This window comes from Drosophila pseudoobscura, chromosome 4 (genome assembly GCF_009870125.1).
Source record: "Drosophila pseudoobscura strain MV-25-SWS-2005 chromosome 4, UCI_Dpse_MV25, whole genome shotgun sequence".
Classification (NCBI taxonomy): Eukaryota; Metazoa; Arthropoda; class Insecta; order Diptera; family Drosophilidae; genus Drosophila; species Drosophila pseudoobscura.
In genome coordinates this window covers 21,066,450-21,091,044 of record NC_046681.1, presented here as the reverse complement: position 1 = coordinate 21,091,044, position 24,595 = coordinate 21,066,450, and the positions used below count along the sequence as shown (strand labels likewise).

Genomic DNA, 24,595 nt, shown 5'->3' with positions numbered 1-24,595 from the left:
TACTATAACAAAAAATTGTAAAAAATTGTGAAATATTTGTTGCTAATTATCAGTAATAAGTATTATTAATACAAATGTGTGGAAATTGCGTTGAACATTTAGATTGAATATGTATTTCCAGAGCCTCCAATTCATAAGCACGATTGGATTTGTAAAGCCCGTATGACAATACCTTTACATTTTTATGGAATCTAGGAATAGATAGAGAAAACAATATCTGGCGAATTTTGCATTGTTCCACTGAAAATTACCACTTGTACCATTTATGCAGTCGCAGTCCATTCATTACAATTTAAAGCAAGTGTCATACAGGCTTAACCACATCAAAGCTGAATGATTACAGAAGCAGCAGCAACAACAGCAACAGCAGCACACAGACAGAGCTGTCCAAACACAGACGACACTCACTCACACGCACACAGGCAGCCGCATCGATGCAGTGAGAGCTTTCTGCATTCGTATTTGTTGTTACTGCAGCTCTTGCGATCGTTGGCCGGCGCGCATTACAACAACTCGGCAGTAACGTAACCGCCGCTCTCTGCTCTCAGAGCCAGCGCCACAATCTTTTCGTGACTGCGCCTCTTTCTCACTCACTCACTCACTCACTCTCTGACGTGCGCACACACACCCCACAACGGTCATGCGTTCGTATCGCCTGCTCCTCGTCTTGTCGGTGGGTCGGTCGGTTGGCTGGTTGTGTGTCTAAAAATAGACACAAATATTGTAGTTGATTTTTATACGACGACCGACCGCTGTCGGTTGTCCGACCGACCGACCAAATCCCCCCCCCCCCCTCCCCCTCCCGACAGTGTCTAGTGTCATGCTCTCTTCATTGTTGACCGGCGGGGCTTGGTATGAAGCATCGCCTATCAATGTGTGACTATTTCTGCTCGTGTTGTAGTTGTTGCTGATATTATAATGCGTTGTTGTTGCTTAAAAATAAGCTCTGCTGCGCGTGGCATTTTTATTTTTTTGTTCACATGTTCTCGCGCTCTGCCGCTCACGTTCGCACTACTCTCAGAGAGCACAGCAGAGCAGCAGCAGCAGCAGCAGGCAGTCTTTCTCTCATGCGTTGATTGAAGTCAATGAAATAAATTAGATTTAATTCATGCTCACTCTCTCTCTCTCCCTATCTCTGACATGCTATCTCTTGCCTCCCACTTGATTCCAAAATTTAAACATTTTTTGCAACGAAATTTCTCTAGCTGAAACAGTTTTTTTTTAATGTCTGTTTTTTTGCGCGCCAACTTTTTTAGCACCTTTTTTGCAATTTTTTTCCATCTCGTTTTTGTTGTTGTTTGCTTTCCCATTTAAAGCCACGAGCTTGCTCTTTCGGATAAGGCCGACGGACGTGGTGTTGGTGGTGGGATGGAGAGGGGGCGTCGTGCATGTCTGTGCCTGTCTGGCCTGCAACAATGTTGCCTTCATTCAAGTGGATGATGATGCTTAACCCATTGATGGCCGCGCAGACCTGTGCGAGGCAGTGGGGGGATATCTTTGGGAAGAAGAAAAGTATAAAAAGAGTTGGAGAATTCGGGACAGAAAAAAGAGTGTTTGCTGGGAAAGGGTATCGCTTAAACTATATGGAAAATACTAGCCTTAAATATATGAGATCCTAACCTCAGAAATGCCTTATTTGGGTCGAAGGGTATGGACTAACACGATTACCATGTGGCTCTCTGTCGAAGAGGAAATGGTAAATTAGAAATTAATCAAAAACCTGTAATAATATAATATTTTCACACCAAAACTATAAATCTTTGCTCTCCAATAAAAGAATATGTTTTCCTTTTGGCATATTCTAAATATAGATTTCGCAAATAGTTCCAAACGAATTCCGATTCCATTAAACCACAAAAACTATAAAGTATTCCTCCTGTTGCCAGGCCAAAGTGCTGGGTGCTCTCTAATCATTATCAAAGAACATACATACCTCACGGCTCGCAACCTGCCCCACTGTTGTTGGGAGCTGATGGGAGGCAGCGATGGGAACCCGAACGAACAGTGCTGAAATGTTGAATGTTGAACAGGTGTTTCCATGTGCCGGCAACGGCAACGACGTGAACGGTGACGAAAACGAAATGTCCGAGGGTCGTCGCTGCTTGGTAGAGCTTCGGGAGCGCGGAGAGGAGAAGAGAAGAGAACTTTCATCGCTCGAAAATTGCGAAATGCGAGCTGAAAAGGGAATGCCTCCGAAATTGTACCCTTGGCTGGGGGGCGGAGTGTCTAATACAGTTATAAGAAAGCCATACACCCATAGACTGACAAATATTATTGATTTATTATTGCTAAAAAATTAATTGATAGTTGAGGTGTGAAAATCTGAAAAAATTACTAGTAGATCGCAAAGAAAAGATATGTCAGATGCCTATAGAATATAATAGTAGCTTATGAATCGGTTTTCCCCAAGTAAAACCCCTTTTTTGGTCCCCTAAGTGCAAGAGTATTTGGTCTTCGGTTTGCTACAAGTTTTGCTTTTTCCTAAAAATTTCCCTCGCAGTTCTTGTGTTCTCCCACAATTGACACTTCTCTCACATGTTTCGGGCGTTTCTGGTGTGAAAAATAAGAAGAAGGAGACAGCGAATTGGTGGATGCCTTGACAGGCCGTGAAGCGGTTCTTTTTTGTTGTTTTTTTTTATTGATTTATGGGCGCCTCTTCATGCAAATGTGTCCGTTGTCCGCACGAATTGATTGATTGATGGATGGACGGAGGGATGATTGGCTTTGACTTTGGGTGTTGACTTCTTTTACATTTGCAAGGCAAATTCGAACAGGAAAAAAGACAGAAAAAAAAAATAGAGAACAGGCCCAAAGAGAGTGAAAAGAGAGCAAGAAATTGCAGAAGCAAGAAAAAATAAAAATAAAGTCAAATTAAATAAAAAAAGAAATGAAAAGAAAAGAAATTATTGAAAGACGTCACTTGGCTTGTGATCTTATAGACGAGAATGAATGAAAGAGAGAGACAGAGAGAGAGAGAGAGGTGATTGTGGGTGAAGCAGGGCAGAAGAGGGAAGACAGGAGACCGTCGGACCCCGAGCACATGATTTAAATACAGAAAAGCGAGAAGAATAACAAAGAATCGGCAAAAAGGAACAAAATCACAAACACACAATATCAGGAATATTTATTTGCCCATAAATTTCTCTGCATACAGTCGCAACCCCCAACACCCTGACAGCGGGGAGAGGTCTCTTCTGGGGGTTGGGGGTTCGACGATGTCTACATTGTACAGTGGGTCAATAATCGCAATTAATTGAATGGTTTTATGTGCGGAGAATGCAAATGGTATGGCATTCAAAGAGTAACGACTTTTCAGAGAACACTCAATGAATATAATCCCCAACAATCCTCAATAAAGTGTATGCTTTAAGGGGTATGTTTCTGTAATAATTTAATAATAAAAACATATATTCATCAACTAAATTTATAGGAAATTTATTAAAAATTCCACTCATCAGTTATTTGAGGGAAATGACTTGAGTTATTGTCTTTTTTAGGACAGAAATGTCCTTCCTTAACTCAAATTAGCTCGAAAATTCATCCACTTTGGTTGCCTATTTACTTCGTCCTTTTTTCTTATACTTTTTTATATTTTTTATTATCATTTCCTTTATATTACGTCTCTGTAGAGAATTTATTTCCTCAGAAATTATTTACGAATTTTCCTTAAGACAAAAAAAATGAAAGCATCAAAAGCAATTATCAAATTGCATCAGAGAGACACAAAATATTTGTTTGCTTACTTCATGGAACACTTCTATCAAATGACAACAGACTGGAGTCCCAAACAAACACTGGATGGGTGGGACATTCCCCATTAATTAACTTCTTGTCTTTTTTTGTATATTAATTATGACCCAGACCCCATATAAGAGTGTAAGTGGTATCCAATTCTCGCTTCTCCCTTTTGCATGTCAAACTTAATTTGATATTTTTTGGGGGGGGCAAAACAAAGGAGAGACAGACAGGAGATGGGATGTAAACAAAGGCAACAAAATCGAACCAACAAACGAAGCAAATTGAAGGGGGATGAATATCCATACGTTGGTTGTAGTTTTTTTTTTGGGGGGTTTGTTTGGGTTCCACTTGGGTTCCCAAAGCCCTTGATATAGTGGGAAAGGGGTTCTATGGATTTCTATGGTATGCTGTTTCAATGGAGGAACACTTTTTAGGTACTTGAATTTGATGGAGAAATTTGGAAATATTTTCGCTCGAAATTTGCTCGAAAAATCAATGTCCTTTTGGAAAATGGTTTAAAAAATAAAGAATCGAATGCTGTCAGCTCGAGTCCTTCGTAAGGAATGTGTCCATTTACTTATGGGAACTTTTCTACAGCGAATCTCTTGTGGCTTTTGAACAGAAATTAGACCACTTTCCCGGAGACAATTTCAAGATCCGTGCAGCAAAGAAATACATTTATATTGTCTGAAAATTATAGAACCAGTTTTTTGGAACTGGTTCCTTTGAACACAAGAAAGTAAACCAATTCCACATGCAATATCCTTTTGTTTTCTAATTTGCAACCAAAAATATGTGTCATTAAGTCGAAACCAATCGGCAAACAAATCAACTTTGACCTGTCACAAGACTCCCATTTTCGCTTTGGGGCACTTTGGCCGATTGTCAGTTAAAGGCCCCCCCCTCCCCCCTTTCTGCCTGGGGCGAAAGTAAACTGTTGCCCACAACCGATGGGGGATAGTCAGTCGGAGGTACCGAAAGAACGACCTTGACAGCGAAAAATAACCAGAGAAATGGAGAAAAAAAAACTAGCGAAATTATTATCGTGTGTGTGTGTGTGTCTTTGTGTGTGTTTGTGGGAAAACAAACAAAAATCGCAGAAAGTTGATTATGGATTTGCATTTTGGAGGAAGGGCCAGGCTCGACGACGAGCTGAAACGCAATTTCCACTTGTGCTGTCGTCGCTCGGTCGCTGCTGGAAAGTTACTCGAAATGAAAATCAATACAACAACAACAACGGAAAGGAAGGGCGGAAAATGAAGAGGGAGGGGGAGGGTGGAGAGCGGGGAGGGAAATGTCAAACGGTGTTGGGTGAAAAGCAGCTAAAAGTTGAAACGTGAAAGTTGCAGACAGGAAAAGTGTGTGCTTACATGTCTTTTTTTTTTGTTTTTGTGGCACCTTTCCTTCAATTAGCATCGTTCACACCATCACCGCATGACGGGGGCGTGGGGCGTCCGGACAAAGCTCTTTAAAATGTGTCGAGTGGGAATTACCCAGCGATTGGTTTTGTGCAGAGTATTTCCTGTGAGGAGAATGTGGGAAATTGGTTACCCCCTTTCAAACCAGAACCCACAAAAGGCTTTGGGTGGGAAGAGATTTTTACAGATATTTCAAGCAGTTTCAAAAGTGCATCAAAAGTGGGTTTTTGGGGTTTTTGGACCCTAGCTTTCGTTTCAAAGAGCTTTCTGTACAGGCTTGTTTTTGGATTCTCTAACATACTCTTTGAAACCCTTCGCTTATGCCTTCGAAAATTAATTCTAAGAGTAATGAGAGATATTTCAAACCCTAAGTTCTTCGGAAACTCGACTTTTCCACCTGTGAAGCTTGATATTTATCAGGTATTAAAGTAAATCCTATCATAACATATACCAAATTCACCTGATTCCAATAATCTTGTTCTAATCCTTAAATCTCCATTAAAATTCACTTAATTATCTATAAATCAAACCAGGAATATTTGCCATAAACATTTCCATATCCAAAATCAAAGTGAATGAACCCATTCTTTCCGCTCTGATGGGAAAAGGAATCTATTCCCTTCACTCCGTTGGGGAAAAGGAATCTATTCCTTCCACTCTCTTGGGGAAAAGGAATCTATTCCCTCCACTCTGTGGGGGAAAAGGAATCTATTCCCTCCACTCTGATGGGGAGAGAAGGGTGGCTTGGCCTCTAGTCAATGGCCTCGACGACGATTGACGCATTTTGCCCTCAAAAACCATCGCCAACGCGTCTTTCACTCTGAGATCCACAAGTGTGCCCTGGAAAATGCCCCACTGAGGGAGGGATATATGGTTTGGGGCTGTTGAACCCTCAAAGCGGTTCCTAAACAACGAACAAAACAAAAAACCAACAAAAATGTGCGTGACAAAATGCATTTCTGTTATCAGGCATACGTTTTGGGGGGGTGGGGGTGTCGGTCCCCAATACGGTTAGGCATAGCCCCTCATTAGACGTAAGGGTTCTCGCAAACGTATTTTCGCACCTAATTTGTTGTGTGGGCAGGGGGGAGAGGGGAGCGGGGAGCAGGTCAACGAACGTGGAAAATATGTATATTTTATTTTGTTTTTATTTTATATATATTTTTATTCCCTGACTCACACACACGCAAACAGAATTTGTTGTTCCCTTATTGGCATTCGATTCATTTCCGTTCCACTAAGCTTAGCTTTTTGTATCTCTCTCTCTCTTTCTGTTCTCTCTTTTCTCTCTTTCTCTCTATGTGTATAACCATTCTCTCGATTGCATTTACACAATATCTCATGCCCTTGCTCATTCTTGTATTTCCCCTTCAATTCTTTAATCATTTTGTGTGTTTTCTTTTCATTCATAAAGACATTTGTTATTTAATCTCTCTATATTCTCTCTCTCTCTCACTCTCTCTCTGTTCTTTCTCATCACAAATTCGAAGCTTAATTTTTGTTTAATTTCCAAATGACTTGGCACAAAAAATTCCCTTATCAAATCAAACTTGTTTTCCTCTATTTTTTTTTGCATAAATTTTGCCTCTCCATTAATTAGTGCAAAAACTTTGCCGAACTTTTTGGAACTGAATTTTAATTGCCACTGATATATTCTCGATGGCAATAAATGTCTGCTGTCTGCCCGAATTATTTTTTTCTTTGCGGATGAGTGAGATTTTCTTTCCCATACTCCCACGCAGTCGTATCAGGGGAAATTCCCCTCAAGAAAACATCCAACAACAATGTATTTTTGTTAAATGAATTTTTTGTGTGGTTTAGTCATGAGTTTGTGAAATAATTTTTAGTTGCTTGTTTGTTTTAATTAACGAAAATTGATTTCAAAAATATTTCATATTTGAAAAATGTTTAACAAATAAAAAAGCAGAATAGTACGGTTCGAAATGTGATCTAAATTCAGATAAATTAATTTTAGGTATTTATTTTTGCAAAAATTAATTTTTGAACTTCCCTTAAAATTTTAAGCACACCTCAAAAATAATTTTAAAAATTATCAAAAAACTGACTACCAAGAAATTTCTCCATTTCCAAAGAAATAGACAAAAAATAGCAGAAGTTCTGTCTTGATTGATGGATTTATGATCAAGCGCTCTTCAGTTTATTCTGCAGAAACTCCTCTAAAACTCTCTTCCTTTCCCCCAAAATCCATTAAACTTCCCCTCCCTTCCCAGCAATAACCCCCCAGCAACTACTCGTAATTTAATATCTTTCTTTGTGTATTCAAGAAATAGCAATAATAATAATTTTTCTGCAACTTCTCCGGCGATCGTTTCGCGCTCGCCATTAAAAAGAAAATGAAAAAATTCCACCAGCTCCATGCAATATTGTCTTGTTGTTGTTGTTTCTGTTGCTTTTATTATTATTTGTTTTGTTTCTTTTTTTTTTTGCATTTGTTTTTATAATTTTTTGCCATTTTTCCATTTTTTTTTTTATGTGGATAGTTTTAAGCCGGTTTTTTCTTTGTCTGTGGGGGCTGTGTGCACGGTGTTCGTTTTTGCCGGTTTTTAGTTTGTTTTTTTATATTTTTAGCTGCTGCCTTTTTTGATACCCTTTAAGAGAGCGAGGGTATGCCTGACTTTTTGGAATATAGATTTTATTGAATACCAAAGCCACCCAAAAAGATGGTTGCTTATTCGATTCTGGAGACCGACTCAGCTGCCCAAGGCATACACGCTCGCAGGTGAAGAATAGCCTAAAAAATGCAACCGTTTCAGGACCTTATCTAACGAAAATTGCTATAACTCTTGTATTTTGATAGATATTTCAAGGAAACTTTACAAATACCATGATAATACGTTCCCACAGATAACTGTGGAGTTTCATTAAAATCCAATTAAATATTTCACCAAAAAAGGGTATCTAAACCTTCGACTCCTCTCAATGAAATTGGTGTTTCTTTCATGTTTTATTGTTTTGTTTGTTGTTGTTTGTTTGGCAGAGTGGAGTGGAGTCTCTTTGTGGCACACACGAGTATGTGGAATGAGTGTTTATTAGTCATCATCCACAGCCACATACACTCATTGCTGCTGCTTCTACCCCACTGCAACTCCCCACACGCCTCCCTCTCCAACGCTCTCCTTTATGGGCGCCTCCTCCTCTTTGTTTGCCAATTTTTTGTTTCCTTTTTTTCTTTTTTGACTCGGCAACAGAGAGACCACAAACCAGCTGTGTGGAATCAGCAGGCAACAGCTGTTTTACTCTTGCCGACGATGACAACGCCCACATGGCATCCACACACGCACGCACACACACCCAGAGAGAGAGAGAGAGAGAGAGAGGGAGGGAACAGTCACTGGCACACGTATAGGGACAGAGGAAGTTAATTATAATCATTGGTGGGTGGCGTGGGCAGAGTGGATGAACTCTTTCTATAACTTGTAGATGGGAGAGATAGTGGAACGAAATTATTAAATAAATATTGGTTGGGAATATGGAGGATAATCATTTGGATTGGTCTTAAAGTTCCTTGAAAATGAGTCAAATATCAACTTTTTTAATTGGTTTAAAAAGCTAAAGAATCAATTTATAAGTCACACAGTTTTCTTCCAGTGAGACTTGTAATGAATCAATAAATATTTGAATAAAATCCTCCTAATAATATTGGCCTTTGATGGTCCTTCAAAGGAAAAAGAACTCCTTACTCAGTGGAACAAAAGCTGGAAGCAAAAAAAACAAACCAATCATCTTTCTACCAACTTTGTTCTCTATTATCTCGAAAATCATTGCACTCGCTTCACAACAAGTACTCATCGAATGAGTCACAGACCGAGAGTTCCATTGCAATCAGCTTTTAAACACTTTCTTCTGATTCACATTTGTTGTGGTTGTCGTTGTTGTTGTTTTTGCAAGAGCTTTGTGCTGTCTGGCACTGCCAATTAATAAATTACTAATTAAAATGCAACCAAACACTTGGCAAATTGAATGACTGAGTGAGAGGACTGTCTGGGGGAATATTATGGCCATAATGGATATGGCTCGGCGATTCGACGGTGCAGCAGCAGACGCCTTGACGCTCCATTAATTTGCCATTAATTTTCTTCACGCGCGAAAATGCGAAATTAATTTATTTACTTTGCCTAATTATTGTTTTGTCAGAGACAGAGACAGAGGGAGGGAGAGAATCGATATAGAGACATATGAGTGCATTTGTCGTGGACGGGGGCCAAACAACAACAACAGAAAAACGGAATAAGAAAATAAATTAAAATTAAATAAATAAAATTGTTTGCATCGAGGCGAAGCGACGCGACAACGATGCAAGGGGCAGGGGCAGGCAGGCAGCAAGCGAATCGAAAAAATACAAATTAAATGAGAATTTTTGCAATGTCTTTCGGTAAATTTATTATACCCTGTATAACCTGCTAGCAGGTTTGGGGGGTGTGTTGGGCAGGCTCTAAGAAGGATAGAAAATATAGTTATTTAATATCTTCCAGAATCCTACAAAGAATCATCTTTTATTATAAAGAAAATTATAAAAAAGGTTTTGGGTGGTCGTCCTATATTTTAATCACATCGTCTCGAGCGAGTGAGCCGGGGGTGGGCGCACAAGAAAAGCGAGAAACGGTGGAAAACAATATTTTTTTTAGGAATACATTTTTTTCAGTCTTTTGCTATTTATTTTATATTTTTTCTTATACAAATTATATTCCTTGCGATTTCTAGTTTCTATATATCGAAACTTGATCTGTCTGTCCATATATCCCGAAAGCTTGCCCTCAAAAGCTCGTTGCTTTAGCACTAATTAGTGTTCGAAAGCCAGGTGTTCAAACAGCCTAAGGAACGATAGGTTTTTGTTTTTTTCGCAATACTTTTTTGCAATATAGTAGATATGATAATTCTATATGATTCTTCTTCAATCTCTTCTTTCTTCACCTTCTTTCCACAGAGTACATCAGAGATACGACTAATCTCTACAGAGTATCCCCACAGCCTCCACAATATTCAGACTTTATTCCTCCTTTCTGTTTATTTTGAGTATTATTTTGTTTATTTTTTGTATATTACATTGCCTTGCGATCGGTCGCTCAATTTGTCATTGCCAAAATTGTTTCCGCACAAGGTGCAACGTGCAACGGGCAACGTGCAACGTGCAACGAGCATCGTGCCTATATGATATGTGTCTGTGTCTATGAGCTACAAATTTAAAGGCGAAATCATAAATCAATGAGGAAATTGCATTTTCTTTAATTTTCCTAGAGGGGAAGTGCATTGAGAATATCTTCTAAAAAAGGTAAATGGAGGCCAGCAAAACGATCGGTTGGGGGAAACATTTTTGTTGATTTATTTTTAACATTTAATGACTTATTTTTATGGCTATTACGGACTGGTGGAGGGGGGCGGGGGCAATAATTGCGAATGCGAGTGCGAGCCATTAAACAATTTGCGAAACATTGCAATATTACAACTGTTTAAATATTTTATGGCTCTCGGGCTTCCTGGCTCCGTTGGAGGAACATCTATTTATTTCTATTTTAGGTATGGTCAGGTTTTTTTTTTCTATCTATAATGTTTTTGTTGTGTCTTAAAAGGGGGTGCTCGCTGAAGGTTTTTCTCATAGCTGGATTTGTTCAATGTTCAGGAAGAATATTTAGATGGAGGAGGAGGAGGTTAAAGAATGGGATACAAAAGTATCTTCTAGCCTACGATTTCCACAGAAATATTCTCATCGATTAAAACCCAATCAAAGATCTAATAGATGTTCTATAAAAAGGCACAGTCCTATATATAATTTCAGAGAGATCTATCAGATATATAAATTCGGGGCAATACATAAATAAATAAAAAATTCTACATAAATCAAAGAAAATTCAAATCTTTTATCGAAATAAGGTTTTTGTTGAAATTAAGTAATTAAAAAATTATATCATTAAAATGCTCATGGATTTTGCAGCCCTCAAACATTTTTAAAATCTATATTTTAACAATTAAAATTGCATACAAAAAAAACCAAATCTCTAAAATATAAAATGCATAAAAATAATGTCATAAATATCAAAATGATTTAAAATTATTGCGTATTTAATGACATAATCTTTTGGACAGGCAAGAATTTCTTTATCGCATTGTCAAATAGATCAATAAATAATATATTACTCAATGTTTTGCTAAGACTTAGTGACCATTCAAAAGGCTTTACGGGGGGAAATTTATTTCAAAGACTTTGAACATCTATTGAACATTTTTCTCTGGCCCCTGGCAAAACCTTTTAAGGGTCACAGGATATCTTCCTGGCCATCCCCAAAATTAGTGAATATATTTCCGAAAATTCTACTGTATTTTACAGACAGAATGCTATATTTGTACTTACATATATTTCATTTAGGCTTCCCGGAAATGTTGCAAAAACGAAATCACATTTCTTTATTTTTTTTTTTTGCTTATTTATCAATTGGGGAAATTAAATTTCGCTTCATTTCTGCACGCTCATATTAATTTCTTTTTTCTTTCTTTCTTTCTTTCTTTTTTTTTTGCTTTTTCTTATCAACGTTTTTTTGTTGGTGATGATAAGAGACAGCAGCACCAGGCAGGCCATCGATTATGCTTGTCTTACGTGAATTCCCCCCACCAGTACGAATAATATACAATATATGTACATATATTTATATATATAAATTTAAGCAGTAGTCTGAGGCTTTGTGGGGTGAAAATATAATAGATTTGGGCGCTTGTCAGTTGGCGCCAAGGCGCTTAGGCGAAATGGTATACTATAGAACGGTGTGGCAGAGATATCTATCGGAAGGGGCGTGTGTTGTGGCACAACCCCCGGAATACCACAGAGGGCGGGGAAGGGGGGGGAGTGCTGCCTATTGCCAATTCTCTTTTGCCTGGCAGAATGGGGGTCTACCCATTACTCTTTGGGGGTATATACTCGTACTCGTAGGGCAAAAGAAAGCGCTTTCTATCTCGAATAATTATCTTTAAATTTTTCCACAGATTGTGGAAGGTAATCTATTCATATAAACGTCTAGATCTTAGACACTAAAAATTCTAGAGAACTAAATTAAATTGATAGCTTTTCTGATTTCTTTGGAAATGCAGTATGAATTTTTTTTCGAATTCAGAAAAAAACTGTGGCAGCCACAATGTTCAAGATAGGAAGCCAAATTTTGGTAGAGCTAAAAAGGTATATCTTATCTATCAATTTATAGGAATTCATCAAGATCTGAAAAGACTTTACTATCAGCTTTCTCCTTTTTCTGTTTCTTTACTACTGGGAGTTTTATCAAGATTTTAGGAGACAGTAGAGGGCATTAGGCAAAGAGCAGGCATTATATAATATTCTATTAAAAATCCACGCGATTGTATAATTAATTTCCGCTAAAAAAAATGGAAAACGGGTTTCTAGAAATAGCCACAGAAAGTCGAATATGTTCCGTAAAGCCCTTAAATAATTTAAATTAAATTTCCAATTAAAAAAATATTGTTATTCCACAAAATAGGGTACCTTTTGGGTCGCTTGTTTCTATTTGCCTTTTGCTGTGATTGACAGCAACAACAAACCGAAGCGGACAACAAAACAAAAAAAAAAACAAAATAAATTAAACAATTTTCAAAACATTTAAAAATAGTGCGCAAATTGCTATTTTTAATAGAGAAAGAGACAGCTATACTGAGAGAGAGAGTTGGAGCAGAAGGGAGGGAAAGAGAGAGCAACAATGCATGACAAAAACAAAACAAAATGCGACAATCAGTAAAGCAGAGAGAAAGACAGCAAGAGAGAGAGAGAGAGAGAGATCGATAGTAAGTTCTTTGCTCTCATTGCACTGCTTATCACTCGTGGCGGCTCTCTTTGCTCCCCCTCTCGCTTACAAGGTTTTTGCTGCCTGTTACACACGTGAGTAATTCTCTCTCTCTCTCTCCCTCTCGCTCTCTCATTCTTAAACTGTATCGTTTTCCACCTTTTGCACATTTGTACGTCTTCTAATTGCATTCTATCGTTCCGTCTGTTTTGTTTTGTTATTGTTACTGCTTCTCCTCCTCTCCTCTCCTTACCCTCTTTGTTTTGTTTTTTTTTTTGTTATTGATCGCTTTTGTGCATTGCACATTATCGCCTTGTTTGTATTTGTTGTCATTTTTCGCTGCTGCTGCGCAGAGACTGAAAGGGAGAAAGAGAAAAACAGCAGCAGCTGAAGCGTCTCAAACGGCGACAACAACAAAACGTCAAACACATTTTTTGCGTTTCGGTTTTATCGTTTTTTTGCCAGACATTTTCTTTCAAATACCTATATATTTTATTGACAAATTCTTAACAGATTTTCAAATATGGGAATTAGTAACAGAAATCAAGCAGTTATCATGTGGAGTGTGGATTCTAAGTGCGACTCCACATAAATGTTATTTACATAATTTAAATTTTAACTCCATCTATATCCATGTACTCTTGTGGACTCCAATTGCTACATGTAGAGTATTCTACAGACAAAGATTTGTATCAATGACCATTAAAATTTATTACATACAGTGTATTATTCAAAATATTCTTGGCAGCTGTACATTTTTCTTACTATCAATTTTATTCGGTCTTGAAGAATGTCTTTAATTTAAATTTTATAGCTTCCTTACCTTCCACATACGTCTTTTCCCTACAAGACATTTTACACACAGTCTACATACCATACCTACATTTGACACTATTTCTAACTACATCTCCTTCCTGTACATACTGTCTACAATAAAACTGCACAGCAGAGCCACCTGCTACAGTTTGAGTATCATTGTGCATTTGCTTGGTATGTTCAACTGCGAGCAGCTCAAAAACTAAACTTCGAGAAAGCAGTAAACACTGCTCTTCTCAGTGAAAACAATGCAAGCAGTGAACAATAATTTTGAAAAGAATTTCAATCAAGCAGTGAGATAACATGCGCCCTCTAGCGAGTCTTGGGCGAAGTAGAAATGTGGGAAAGCAAGCAGTTTATATGTGTTTAACGCCTATCAAGCAGTGATCTTTTAGAAATTCGAATTGAAGGAACACAAGCCACAAATATTCTTCTTATATAAATACATACAACTAACTAATCAATTTACCCTCTCTTTTATTTCCAGGTAAGCCAAATGAATCAAATGTCGCCCGTCCTATACTTTTTGTAAGTGCGTGAGTACTCTATCAACCTGCTCCCCACCGCCCCATCAAAGAAACATATTTCCATTTTCTATCTATCACTCTATCTGTCCTGCTCTGTCCATGCATCTTAATAATTTCTGCCATAAGTCGCCAACTAACTTGTAAATAAATCTAGCATAGAAACCAAAACTCAATAATTATTATTTTGGTTATATCTGCATGACAACAGGTCTTCTAAGTTTTTACTGGAAATGGTCTGAAGTTTATAGCGATAGGAATCTTATCAAAATCTTAAAATACTACAAAGTTTTAGAGAACGGTGACAGCTGTCTAACTTCTGGAAATGATTTTAGTTCTTGTTAAAAGTTTTTCGTAGTCAGACTATAAACGGAAACGTTGCCGCAAATAGTAGCAGCAACAGATAAAAGTATCATTCTCGAAAGAAAGTGTTTCAGTTGACATTTAAAAGCAGCATCAGATTTTTGTAGCTAATTGAAAAGTCTCTCCATAGTTTCTTTTCCTTCATTCGGAACAAAATTGGATCCGAATAAGAACAATAATATTTAAATGAGTTTTTAAAAGATTTTGGAATATGTTGAGACCTAGTTAAATGTCTTGAATCTATGATCTTAATGGATTTTTTGAAATCCTATTTACCGTGCACTGTAGAAGATCTCTCTGAAGCATTCCTCGACTATATATTATTTTATCTAGAATTTCAAGTCCAGTGCCATGCGGATATAAACATTCTCCTACAAATTTCCACACTTAACTCTGATATTTGTTGTTGTCTTCTCTTCCTCTCTATCTATATATCTGTCTCTGTCGCTGTCTCTTTCTCTTTATGGGCATTCTTATGCAATCCTTTCTGCTGTCCTTTCAAGCTAATTGTGCTGTCAAATCCACAGAGTCCACAGAAACCTCGAAACCCGAACCGAAAAACATCGAAATTACGTAAATAGAAATAAATGAAAAACAATTGGCAAATAAATTTTGGGGCTTTGGCGCGGTAAAAGTGGCCGAAAAGGCAGCGCCGGTCTCTGAGCGATGAAAATTCGCCGATAAACTGCGAAAACAAAACGGTAAAGCGATTAATTTACCGCGTTAACCCAACCGCCCCCCCTCGCGTCCCAGCCCCCTTTCTCTATCTATCTGTATCTTTGAGCGGACTGCAAATTTCTTTTCAACGTATATTTTTATTTTTTTTGTCTTATCTGCGATCGCAGTTTTCGTGTGGGGCTCCCGTTTTGGCTCCCGCTCTCTCCATCAACTGCGGATTTTCCTTGGCCTGGCAGCTCCATTCACCTAATTTTCATCCAACAACAACTGATTTGATGTGTACCCTAAATGAAGCGTAGGGGTATTCAAATTTTGAGTGGAGGAAAATTCAGTAGAATTTTTAGAGTTGGAAAAACTCAAGGAAGGAAAGGATCTTCGTTGGAAGTTATAGCAAGGAAATTCCTTTTTAAACAACAGAAAATTATATTCTTATTGTTTTTACACATAATATTTTTCTGTTTCTTTGTGGAGGAAATTCTTGAATCGATTAAAAAGGATTGTCTCTCCACCGAGCATTAATGTTGCTGCATCATGCACATGCATGCATGTTGTTTCTGCACTATTCTTAAGCGGAATTCGCTGCAAGAGTATACAAAATTCCCTGCTCCAAAATAGTGAGACTTTTCATGACTTTTTCGCTTTTCTTTTTTGAAAACTTTTATTTCCTTGTTGGCTGTTTTTTTGTTTTTGTTTTTGGGACGACATACTGAACAGTAACAACAACAACAACAGCAAAGAGTGGAAAACACAATGCCACATAGAGGAAAAGTTGAAAGGAAGAGAGGAGGAGGAGGAGGAGGAGTAGGGGAACGGGGGCCTTTGGGAAGTGGAATAGTTGCATGTAATGTGCATTTAATTTGTTGTTGCCTTAACAATGCAACAGAGCAGTGGCACACTGCAGTGGCAAACACTGCTGCTGCCGCTGTCGCTTTGACTCACACTTTTCCATAGTTTTTCATAGTTTTTTTCCCACATTTTGTTGTTCATTTTATGCTAATTTTCCATTGTTGTTATTGTTGTTGTTATGTAAGAAGCCAAAGAAAAAGAAAGGATGATACTGTACTTTGAAGGATCCCAAGAGGATGACTCTGGAAAATGGTCATAGGATGTGTGAAAAGCCAACTTTTTTTGAGTGGTCAAGGAAGGAAATGGTGGACGGAAGTCGGGAGCTGTGATTAAAATGGAATGTGACAAATTTGTCAGCTTATGACAAGGCTTTTAAGGATATGATCATTAATTCTATAAAATATATGATTAATATTTGATGTGAATCAAACAAGTAGTGTAGAGATGATTTAGTAAGTCTGTTTAGTGGTTCTGAATAGTATGGTAAGGAAGGTCAAGGTACTATTTTGTAGTAATCCCAAAACACAGCCAGGTTCTGAGAATTCTGATGAGTATTTTTTGATATTTAATGGGAAAATCAATACTTTATTAATAAAATATTTCTTCCGAGTGCTAAACTAAATTTTTTATGCTTCCAATAACCCAACCAGTGTTACCAAAACTTCCATGATTTCTAAATTTCCTTCTTTTTCCATTTCCGTTCTACTTTTTGCAATTCTGACTCTCAAAAAAGCCTAACCTTTTGTTGGTACTGTGGGGCACATTAAAAACTTTCCTGCAACTTGAAATTAAAAATTAAAATACAAAAAATTGGGAACATGCAAAACTTTCAGAAGAAAAACTTTTGCTGCAGTCACAAAACGGAAAACCACAAAAACACAAAATGCTGGGAAAACAAAAAAAAAATGAAGAAAAAAATAAGGCTTTAGAGGATGATCCACAAAGTGCGAGAGAGAGGGAGAGAAAGAAATGGCAGAAAAAACAGTTTGGGCTTTGGGTTTGTTGTTGTTTGCTTTTGCGGCTGGAATGCAGCTGTTTTTTGATACCCTGGCAGATGGTTTTAGGCAAACTTTGGCAACGAAATTTCTTGCTAATTTTTGATGGGAAAAGAAAAACTCAAGCATGTGTGATGACGGCATTAAAGGGGTATGTAAAAGGGTATTAAAGCCTCGGCTGCTGCCTCAATCCTAGCCCAGAATGCCCTTGTTGTTGCTTTGCTGCACAAACAAAGAGTTAGCTTCTGTTTGCTGTTGTTGTTGTCTCATCATTTGCTCTTCTTAGCGTTGCTGTGGCTTTTGTGTTGTTGCTCTACGAGGAATAAATAATCAGATCTTGATTACAGCAAGCCGAAGCCCCTTTGCCAGAGAGCTCTCCGAGGATTGTGGCTGTTTTTGTTTCACTTTCGTTTTTATGTTGGCGGAGAGAGAGGGAGAGAGGGAGACCTCTGCTTGCGCCTAGGCACCTTTTGGAATACCGGCTGGCTTCATTTCTTGCATTCTCTTTGCTTCTGTTTCTGCGCGTTGCTGTTGTTGTTGTTGCTGCTGCCTTCGGTTTTAGTCTCTTGCAATTGTTGTTGCTGTTTGCGTCTGTCGTTGTGGCTCTACGCAGCTTCTGACAGGGGCGTTGGTGAGAATGGTTTATCCGCCCCCCTTTGTGTTTACACCCCAGGCGGCTGTGCTCCCAGAAGCTTGGGCTTGGTTCTTAGCGGGAATTTCCCCTTTTACCGGGAATGGTTTTGGATGCAATACCCCCCCTTGCATTGCCCAGCTACGCCCCTGCCTGTTTGTTCTCGCTCGCTCGCTCTCTCTCTTGCTGATGCTCCTATTTCCCCATTACTCTTGTCGCTTAGACCCGGATATGTGTCTCTCGAAGAAGACCTGGAAAAAGCAGCAGCACCATCGAATCTGAAGAATATGGTGGGCTGCAGCCCCCTTTGGCTACTGGTGGCCCCCCCCCCCTCCCTGCTCCATGCCTTGTTGCATTTAATTTATGCGTTGAAATATTTTTTGGGGCACTGGCAATAAGGAAGAAGAGTGGACCAAAATGAAGTTGTCGTGCGTTGTCGTCACAGATCAAACGGAGCGGAGAGGAAATGTTTTTTTTTTGTTTTTTTTTTTTGCCTTTCTTGGCACTTTTTGAGAAAATTAATTGGCTGTTCTAAGTGCGCCTGCCTTCTGCTCCACCCACTGAATGTGCAACAAAGTAATTGACAATTTTCTATGATTTTTTTTTGTTGTGTTGCTATTTTTCCATTTTCAACGCATAAATTGCATGGGGCATGCCACATCCATCATCTGCCCCAGCAGCAGCGGCAGTAGTTGATGTTGCACTCTCCCCCAGTGGGTTGTTTATGACGAGAACTGGAGCGCATCGACACGTTGCTGCAAATGTTGCATAATCCACTCAATTTCCCTGTTTTTTTTTTCTCTGCTGGAAAATAAAGTGGAAATAGAGTTGGAATTTTTCATATATTTTTGATTGAGAAATTATGCAAAATTATGTTTTTGTATCTGCGATTGAATGAGCATAGAAAGATTTTTGGCATATTTAAATCCAATATTTTAGGTATCATATTTGTGTATTTTTGATTATTCAAAATGGAATTCAAGTATACATTTCATTCAACAATTTTTTCAGTTAAAATTGCATTCCCCTAAATTGTTTAACAAATCAAAAAGAATTGGAAAAACTATCGATATTTCATTGCCCGATCGCTCCTCCCCCCCTCGATCACTGTTCCCTTTCAAATCACGACTTTGATCACTGAACCATAAAGCAACATCAAATCGACTTCAGTTGCTTGCCACCCAACCCCAGCCCCGTCCTTCCATCCCACCCCAAATCCAACAAAATATATTTTTATTTGAAATTCGGCAAAACAAAATTCAAAATCAATAAAAAATATAAATCTTCTATGGCTTCTTCCACTTCTTATACTTCCAATTTGTTTTTTTTTTCTATTTTTGTTTACTTTTTTGATTTTCTTGCGCGCCTTTTGCAACACTGTTTTATGCCAAAATCCGAAAACCCAGCTTTATACCCGCCTCGTCGAACGCCAACAGCAATCGGAAGAGGGCCTTTAGCAATCCCCATATAGGAGGACCCCACGATGCCGCCGCCTCCGGCCATCGACTGAATCCGCACCTGTATTACTATAACAAATCGCATTCGGGTCGGAGTTCGTTCTGTGTGGACGAGTCGCTGTGGCCCACGAATGCGGCGCGGGTTACGAGCGACACGAATCTGTACACGATGCCGAATAATGCCAGTGCCAGTGCCGCCGATGAGGACTATGAGGAGGCCATCGATCAGTTCTCGCCCACGATATACAGTCAGAGGGCGAGCCGATCCATACCGATACCGAATAGTGCCGGCAACAGTCCGCAGCACCATCAGCCGAGGATCGGCTCGTCGGGCGTCAACTACATGGCGGCGTTCAGTGCCAGTCCCTTGATCTATGCCCATCCCTACTCGCCGTTCTATGCCAGCTCGCCGGACACAACTCTATCCTCACCCGTCCATACACCCGGACACCCAGGCCTTCATCCTGCTGCCGCCACTGTTGCCGCCGCCTCTGCCCATCCATCGCGCAGATCCCTCAGCTATGATCCTGCCTTCCATCACTTGCAAGTTCCCCATGCAGAGCGACGTTCCCGTTCGCCGCTGGAATGTGCCACGGTTTTTGCCGCCGTGGCTGCAGCTGCCACGGCATCCGCATCCGTTTCCGGCTCCATCTTGGGGGATACCACAAAATCCACTGGAGTCAACAGGTCGGTGCTGGTTGACTCTTTTCCTCCTCCACTCTCTGGTTGCGGGCTCTGTTTTCTATGTCTTCTATGTTTCCGTAACTGTCTTATTCTTTTCCTATATCCTACTATCTGTCTGTGTCTCTCTTTCTGTCTTGGATGTGTCTAACTGCTTGTCTCTTGGGCTGTTGCACGTTGCTTTGTCTCTTTGTGTCTTTGTGTGTGCTTTGGGCTGACTTACATGTTGCACGATAACCCTAAAAACTCCATTGTAAACACACATATTTACACCTAAACAAACCCCTTCCCCTTAGAACTTGTCCTTGATGTCAGAGTTGGTTAAAAGATTCTACAAATAATTATGCCTACTAAAAAAAAAACAATTTTTGACGCTAGAAATGGTAAAGCATGATTTACGATTTAACATGCGATGGTGAAATATTGCAGCATGAAATTATTATTAAAATACAAAAATTCGATAAATTTTTTGTTTTTTTAATTTAAACAAACTACAAAAACAAAATAAACTTTAAAATTTTAACAATTTAATTTAAAAATTAATAAAAAGTAATATTAAAACTAACAAATTATTTACAAAATTACAAAATACCAATTTAGAAAAATATTATAAAATATCACCAAATTAAAAATGTTATTACCATTATGTTATTTTATTATTGTTATTTTTTTTTTTAATTATTATACATGTCTAAAAACATAAATTCAAATTAGTACTTTAAAAAAGAAAATACAAAATTGTAGGAAAATTAAAAAAGGAACACACAAAAATTTCACGATTTAAATATTCTATAAAAATAACTTGCTTTCCTTTCATTAAATGTACATACGCAACAGATACAAAAGTACAATTTTGGTTTCCAGTTGACATTTTCATACTTTTAATTTCCTAAATGCTTAAAAGCAGACTCATTTGAAAGGCTTTGGGAGTGGAATGTACTAGGGTTACAGTAGAGTCGAATCGAAGCTTAGGGAACAAGAAAGTTGGAGGATCTAATGGGACCAGATATCCCTCTATGATATCCCCAGATTTGTACTGATTGAAACAAATTTGTTTGGTGAATATATCGAAACTGGACCTGTTTATTCATATGACTTCAAAAAAGCGCTTCTCTAGGTATTACATTAATTAATTAATCGAAAGCCAGGTGTTCAAACAGTCAAATGCCAAGTTTTGGTTCATTCTGGCTATAGTAATGAGCCGATTGCAATGTGTTTCTGCAATCAAGTAGATCTGATCTATCTTAAACAATTTCTGATGCCACAGTCCTTGAGTATTATTATCGTTTAGTATAATTTTTACTCTGACTCAAACTCTCCATTCATCCACATGAATGGCTCTCTGATTTGCGATTTCTGATTCCATTTTATTTCAAGATGATTTAATCGTTCTGCCTTCAACCTTCAAATCGCGTTGCGTCATTCGTCAGGGTGATTCATGAAGCAATCTCAAAATGCATCCTTTCCGTGGGCCAAAGCCATTTATAACCCGACTCGCAAAAGCCCTTAAGGTCTTCTTCTTTTTATTTCCTCTTTTGCTTAATTATAAAAAAATCCAATTTGTCCGAAGGAAGGACGTGGACGTTCCCTCTGCCCCCTCTTATGCGTTGTACCCCTGCTCTCCACAAACTATTTTATTCAATCAACTTTATTCAACGCATTGAAAAGCTTTGTGCGAATTTGACTTTGGATCGGAATCGGGTTTGGGTTTGGGAATCGGAATGGGAATGGGCATGATGTCATTCCTAAACTTGACTTCTCTTGTAATTCTCGCCTTCGTGTTTCGTGCATTTATTCGCTGATGTTCCCATGTTCCATGTTCCCGCCCGATGATGATGATGATGATGATGATTATGGTACGATGATGCGTTAGTATTTGTTGCCTCATAAGCAATAAAAAAGCAATTTCTTTAGGTGGCCACAACGCAATTTCTGCCACCAAACTGCGCAAAAAAAAAAGGGGCAAAAGGGTCTTTGGGGGTCTTCTGCTCCAGCCACCCCACAAAATATAGCCCCCCACAAAGGCGAGGCTTTGTTAAGAAATGGCGCATTATATTCAGGCCTCAAAGAGAGAGAGAGAGAGAGACAGTACCATAAGTTTGGTGAGTCGCAAAATATTTCTATAAATGTCAAAAACTTCTCTAAAGGAATTTATCTTTGGGGTTCTGAGGAAAACGCAAGAAGTTAAATTGTTTTTGGTGTAAGTGGAGCTCCAAATACACAAAACTATTTTAAAGTCGGGAGAGGGCAAAAGCCTCATTCATTGCTCGTTTCACGTGACTCACATACAATATCATAAGTTTAAAGACAAATGGAAAAAGAGTAATGGATATGATATGAGCATACTTCGTCTTCAATTGGAGTTGTTCAGAATAATTTCCTGTAGAGGGGCATATTCCACTCAAAAGGTTATCATTGGTTGGGTTACTGTCTGGGCAGATAACTCGCAGACAAATTTGGTTGGTTTGCATTTGTTATCTAATGAGGAGATAGTGTAGAGAATGAATCATTAATGATTGCATGTTCTTCTTTTGGAACTTGATTGATATAAGTGTGAGTTCCCCCCTCTAATAGATCAGAGCCGCAGAAAGTTGATAAAATACCATACAAATAATAAAATACAAGTTTTATTTGAAACTAATCGTAAACTAATGAGACTTTTGTTTTCAAAAGATCTTTTAAACCCTGGGATACTATTTTACATGGTGGAAATATTCTGTACTAAAGAACATATTCCCTAAAAACAACATTCAGTATGGGCATAGCCTTTAATTTTCAATTTCCTGCTGTTTTGAGAGATTTTCCATAGGGATTACTAGGGAACACGTGCCTCGACACTTAGATACAAAAGATAGTTACTGTACATATTTGTTTCTTCAATCACAACAATTTATATAGGTATTTCGTTTTGATGAATAAAAAGATTAATGAAAAATCCAGTTAAATTAAAGAATTTTTCAATACGAAAAATAAAATAGAGCGAATAAAACAGAGATTTATCATTTTAAAAAAGGTATAGGAACAATTAGAACATTATGATGCTGTAAAATCTATGCAATCTATGTATATATTTTTATTAGTTTCTCAATCTATGTTAAAACCCATTCTAGATTGTGATGAACATAAGATTTTAATAAGTAAAATATTCGAACTCGAATCTAAATACTATATTTCCTTCTATCAATGCTGTTATTAAATCAATTATTTTTATCAACACTTTATGCAGCCCAAGAAGGATCATTGAATTAAACTCTCTTTAAACTTGTGAAACCTCAAGAGATATTATTCTGTACCCACAAGTATCCCGCTTAACTTTCCTTCCTGTAGCCGAAGTACAGTCCCAAAAGCCACAAAAAACGCCAGTTCTTTTATCGTCATCTCTTTATTATCGTCATCCGCAAAGATGCAATGCAAATGCACTCAAAACCAAAAAGGCCAGCAACAGAAATGCCAAAAATGCACAAGAAGGAGAAGATGTTTGACTGGCTTTCAGTTCCAAGGCTTATCTAAGGGAGGGGGGAAAAACACACTCACTCAAGTTCAAGGTCAACAATCCGGAGAGGACTCTGGACTCTCCCTCCCGGCAGTGGGGGGACTCTCCCTCCTTTATAGTCGAAGGGAGGAATGGGATGGGATGGGATGGCATGGAGTGGACTCCCGACTTCTCCCCAAACCAATTAGAATTTCAATTAGGCATCATCTCCCAAGAACTTTGGCTTTATCTCACTCAAAGAGAGAGAGGGAGAGGGAGAGGGAGAGGGAGAGAAATGTACAACATTTTGAGTGTGTGTTTGGTTCCTCCCTCTTCGCCTTCGTTCCCCACCCATAAATAAAAGTGAGCTCTCGATTCATTGTCGACGTTTGTGGCGGCTGTGGCTGCCGCTGCGGATGATGTCAGCATTTATTTTTGGCACAAAATGCTTGCAGCCAACAGACCAAAACACAATGCCCAAAAAACAAAACAAAATCCCAAAAAAAAGAGTAAAAAAAGGCAAGCAAAAACCGCACCAAAAAAAGCCGCAAAACATGCCAAAAATAATATTTAAGTAAAGAAAAATAACACAAAAAAAAGGAAGGAAGAAAGGAAGGCCATGGGCCTTGAGCCGAAGCTTTGGATACACTTTGACGATGGATCGTTGCCGATTTTCAGAATCTACAGGTAGTGGGGTTTGTGTGGAATACTTCTAGATAAGGATAGAATGGAGATGAGGGTCGAAATTTTGTAGAAATGATAGAAATAATTTAATGTAAAAATTCAGAAAAATTTGGTATAAAAGTATGAGAATTTTCCTCAAAATGAGCTTGTTTTTTGACTTGTTTTTTGTTCAGCTCGTGGCAGTAATATCAAAATATTTCAGGCAGATCTTTCTCAAACAGAGACTAATTTCTATAGAAAAAATGGACAAAAATCGATAATAGTGCAACAAAAGTTGAAGTACACGTGGCTCGACAATCAGATACCACTCCAGTTTCTATGCCTATATGATTCCTAATACCCCCCTTAAAAGTGTATCCCAAAGTCTATTCCGAACACACCAGAAAAAAACAATTATCTTATGGAAATGGTTTAGGCCGGGGCCATTGTTGAGGCGAGAGGTCTCTTTATGGCCAAGTGTAATGGATGTTGGCTAAGAAGGAGATCTCTCTTG

The 24,595-nt window shown here is 38.4% G+C and overlaps 1 protein-coding gene across 8 annotated transcripts in view; it reads left to right on the top strand.

Annotated features, from left to right (window-relative positions):
• bun (TSC22 domain family member bunched) overlaps positions 1-24,595 on the top strand; it is a 118,593-nt gene that overhangs the window by 20,187 nt on the left and 73,811 nt on the right. For 5 of the 8 annotated variants that reach the window (XM_033379259.1, XM_033379260.1, XM_033379261.1 and 2 more), the window contains one exon: positions 19,215-19,952. The exons of the other annotated variants lie outside the window; for them this stretch is intronic. In XM_033379259.1, coding sequence (XP_033235150.1) covers positions 19,215-19,952 — 738 coding nt within the window. The remainder of the gene's footprint in view (positions 1-19,214; positions 19,953-24,595) is intronic. 8 annotated transcript variants of the gene reach the window in all.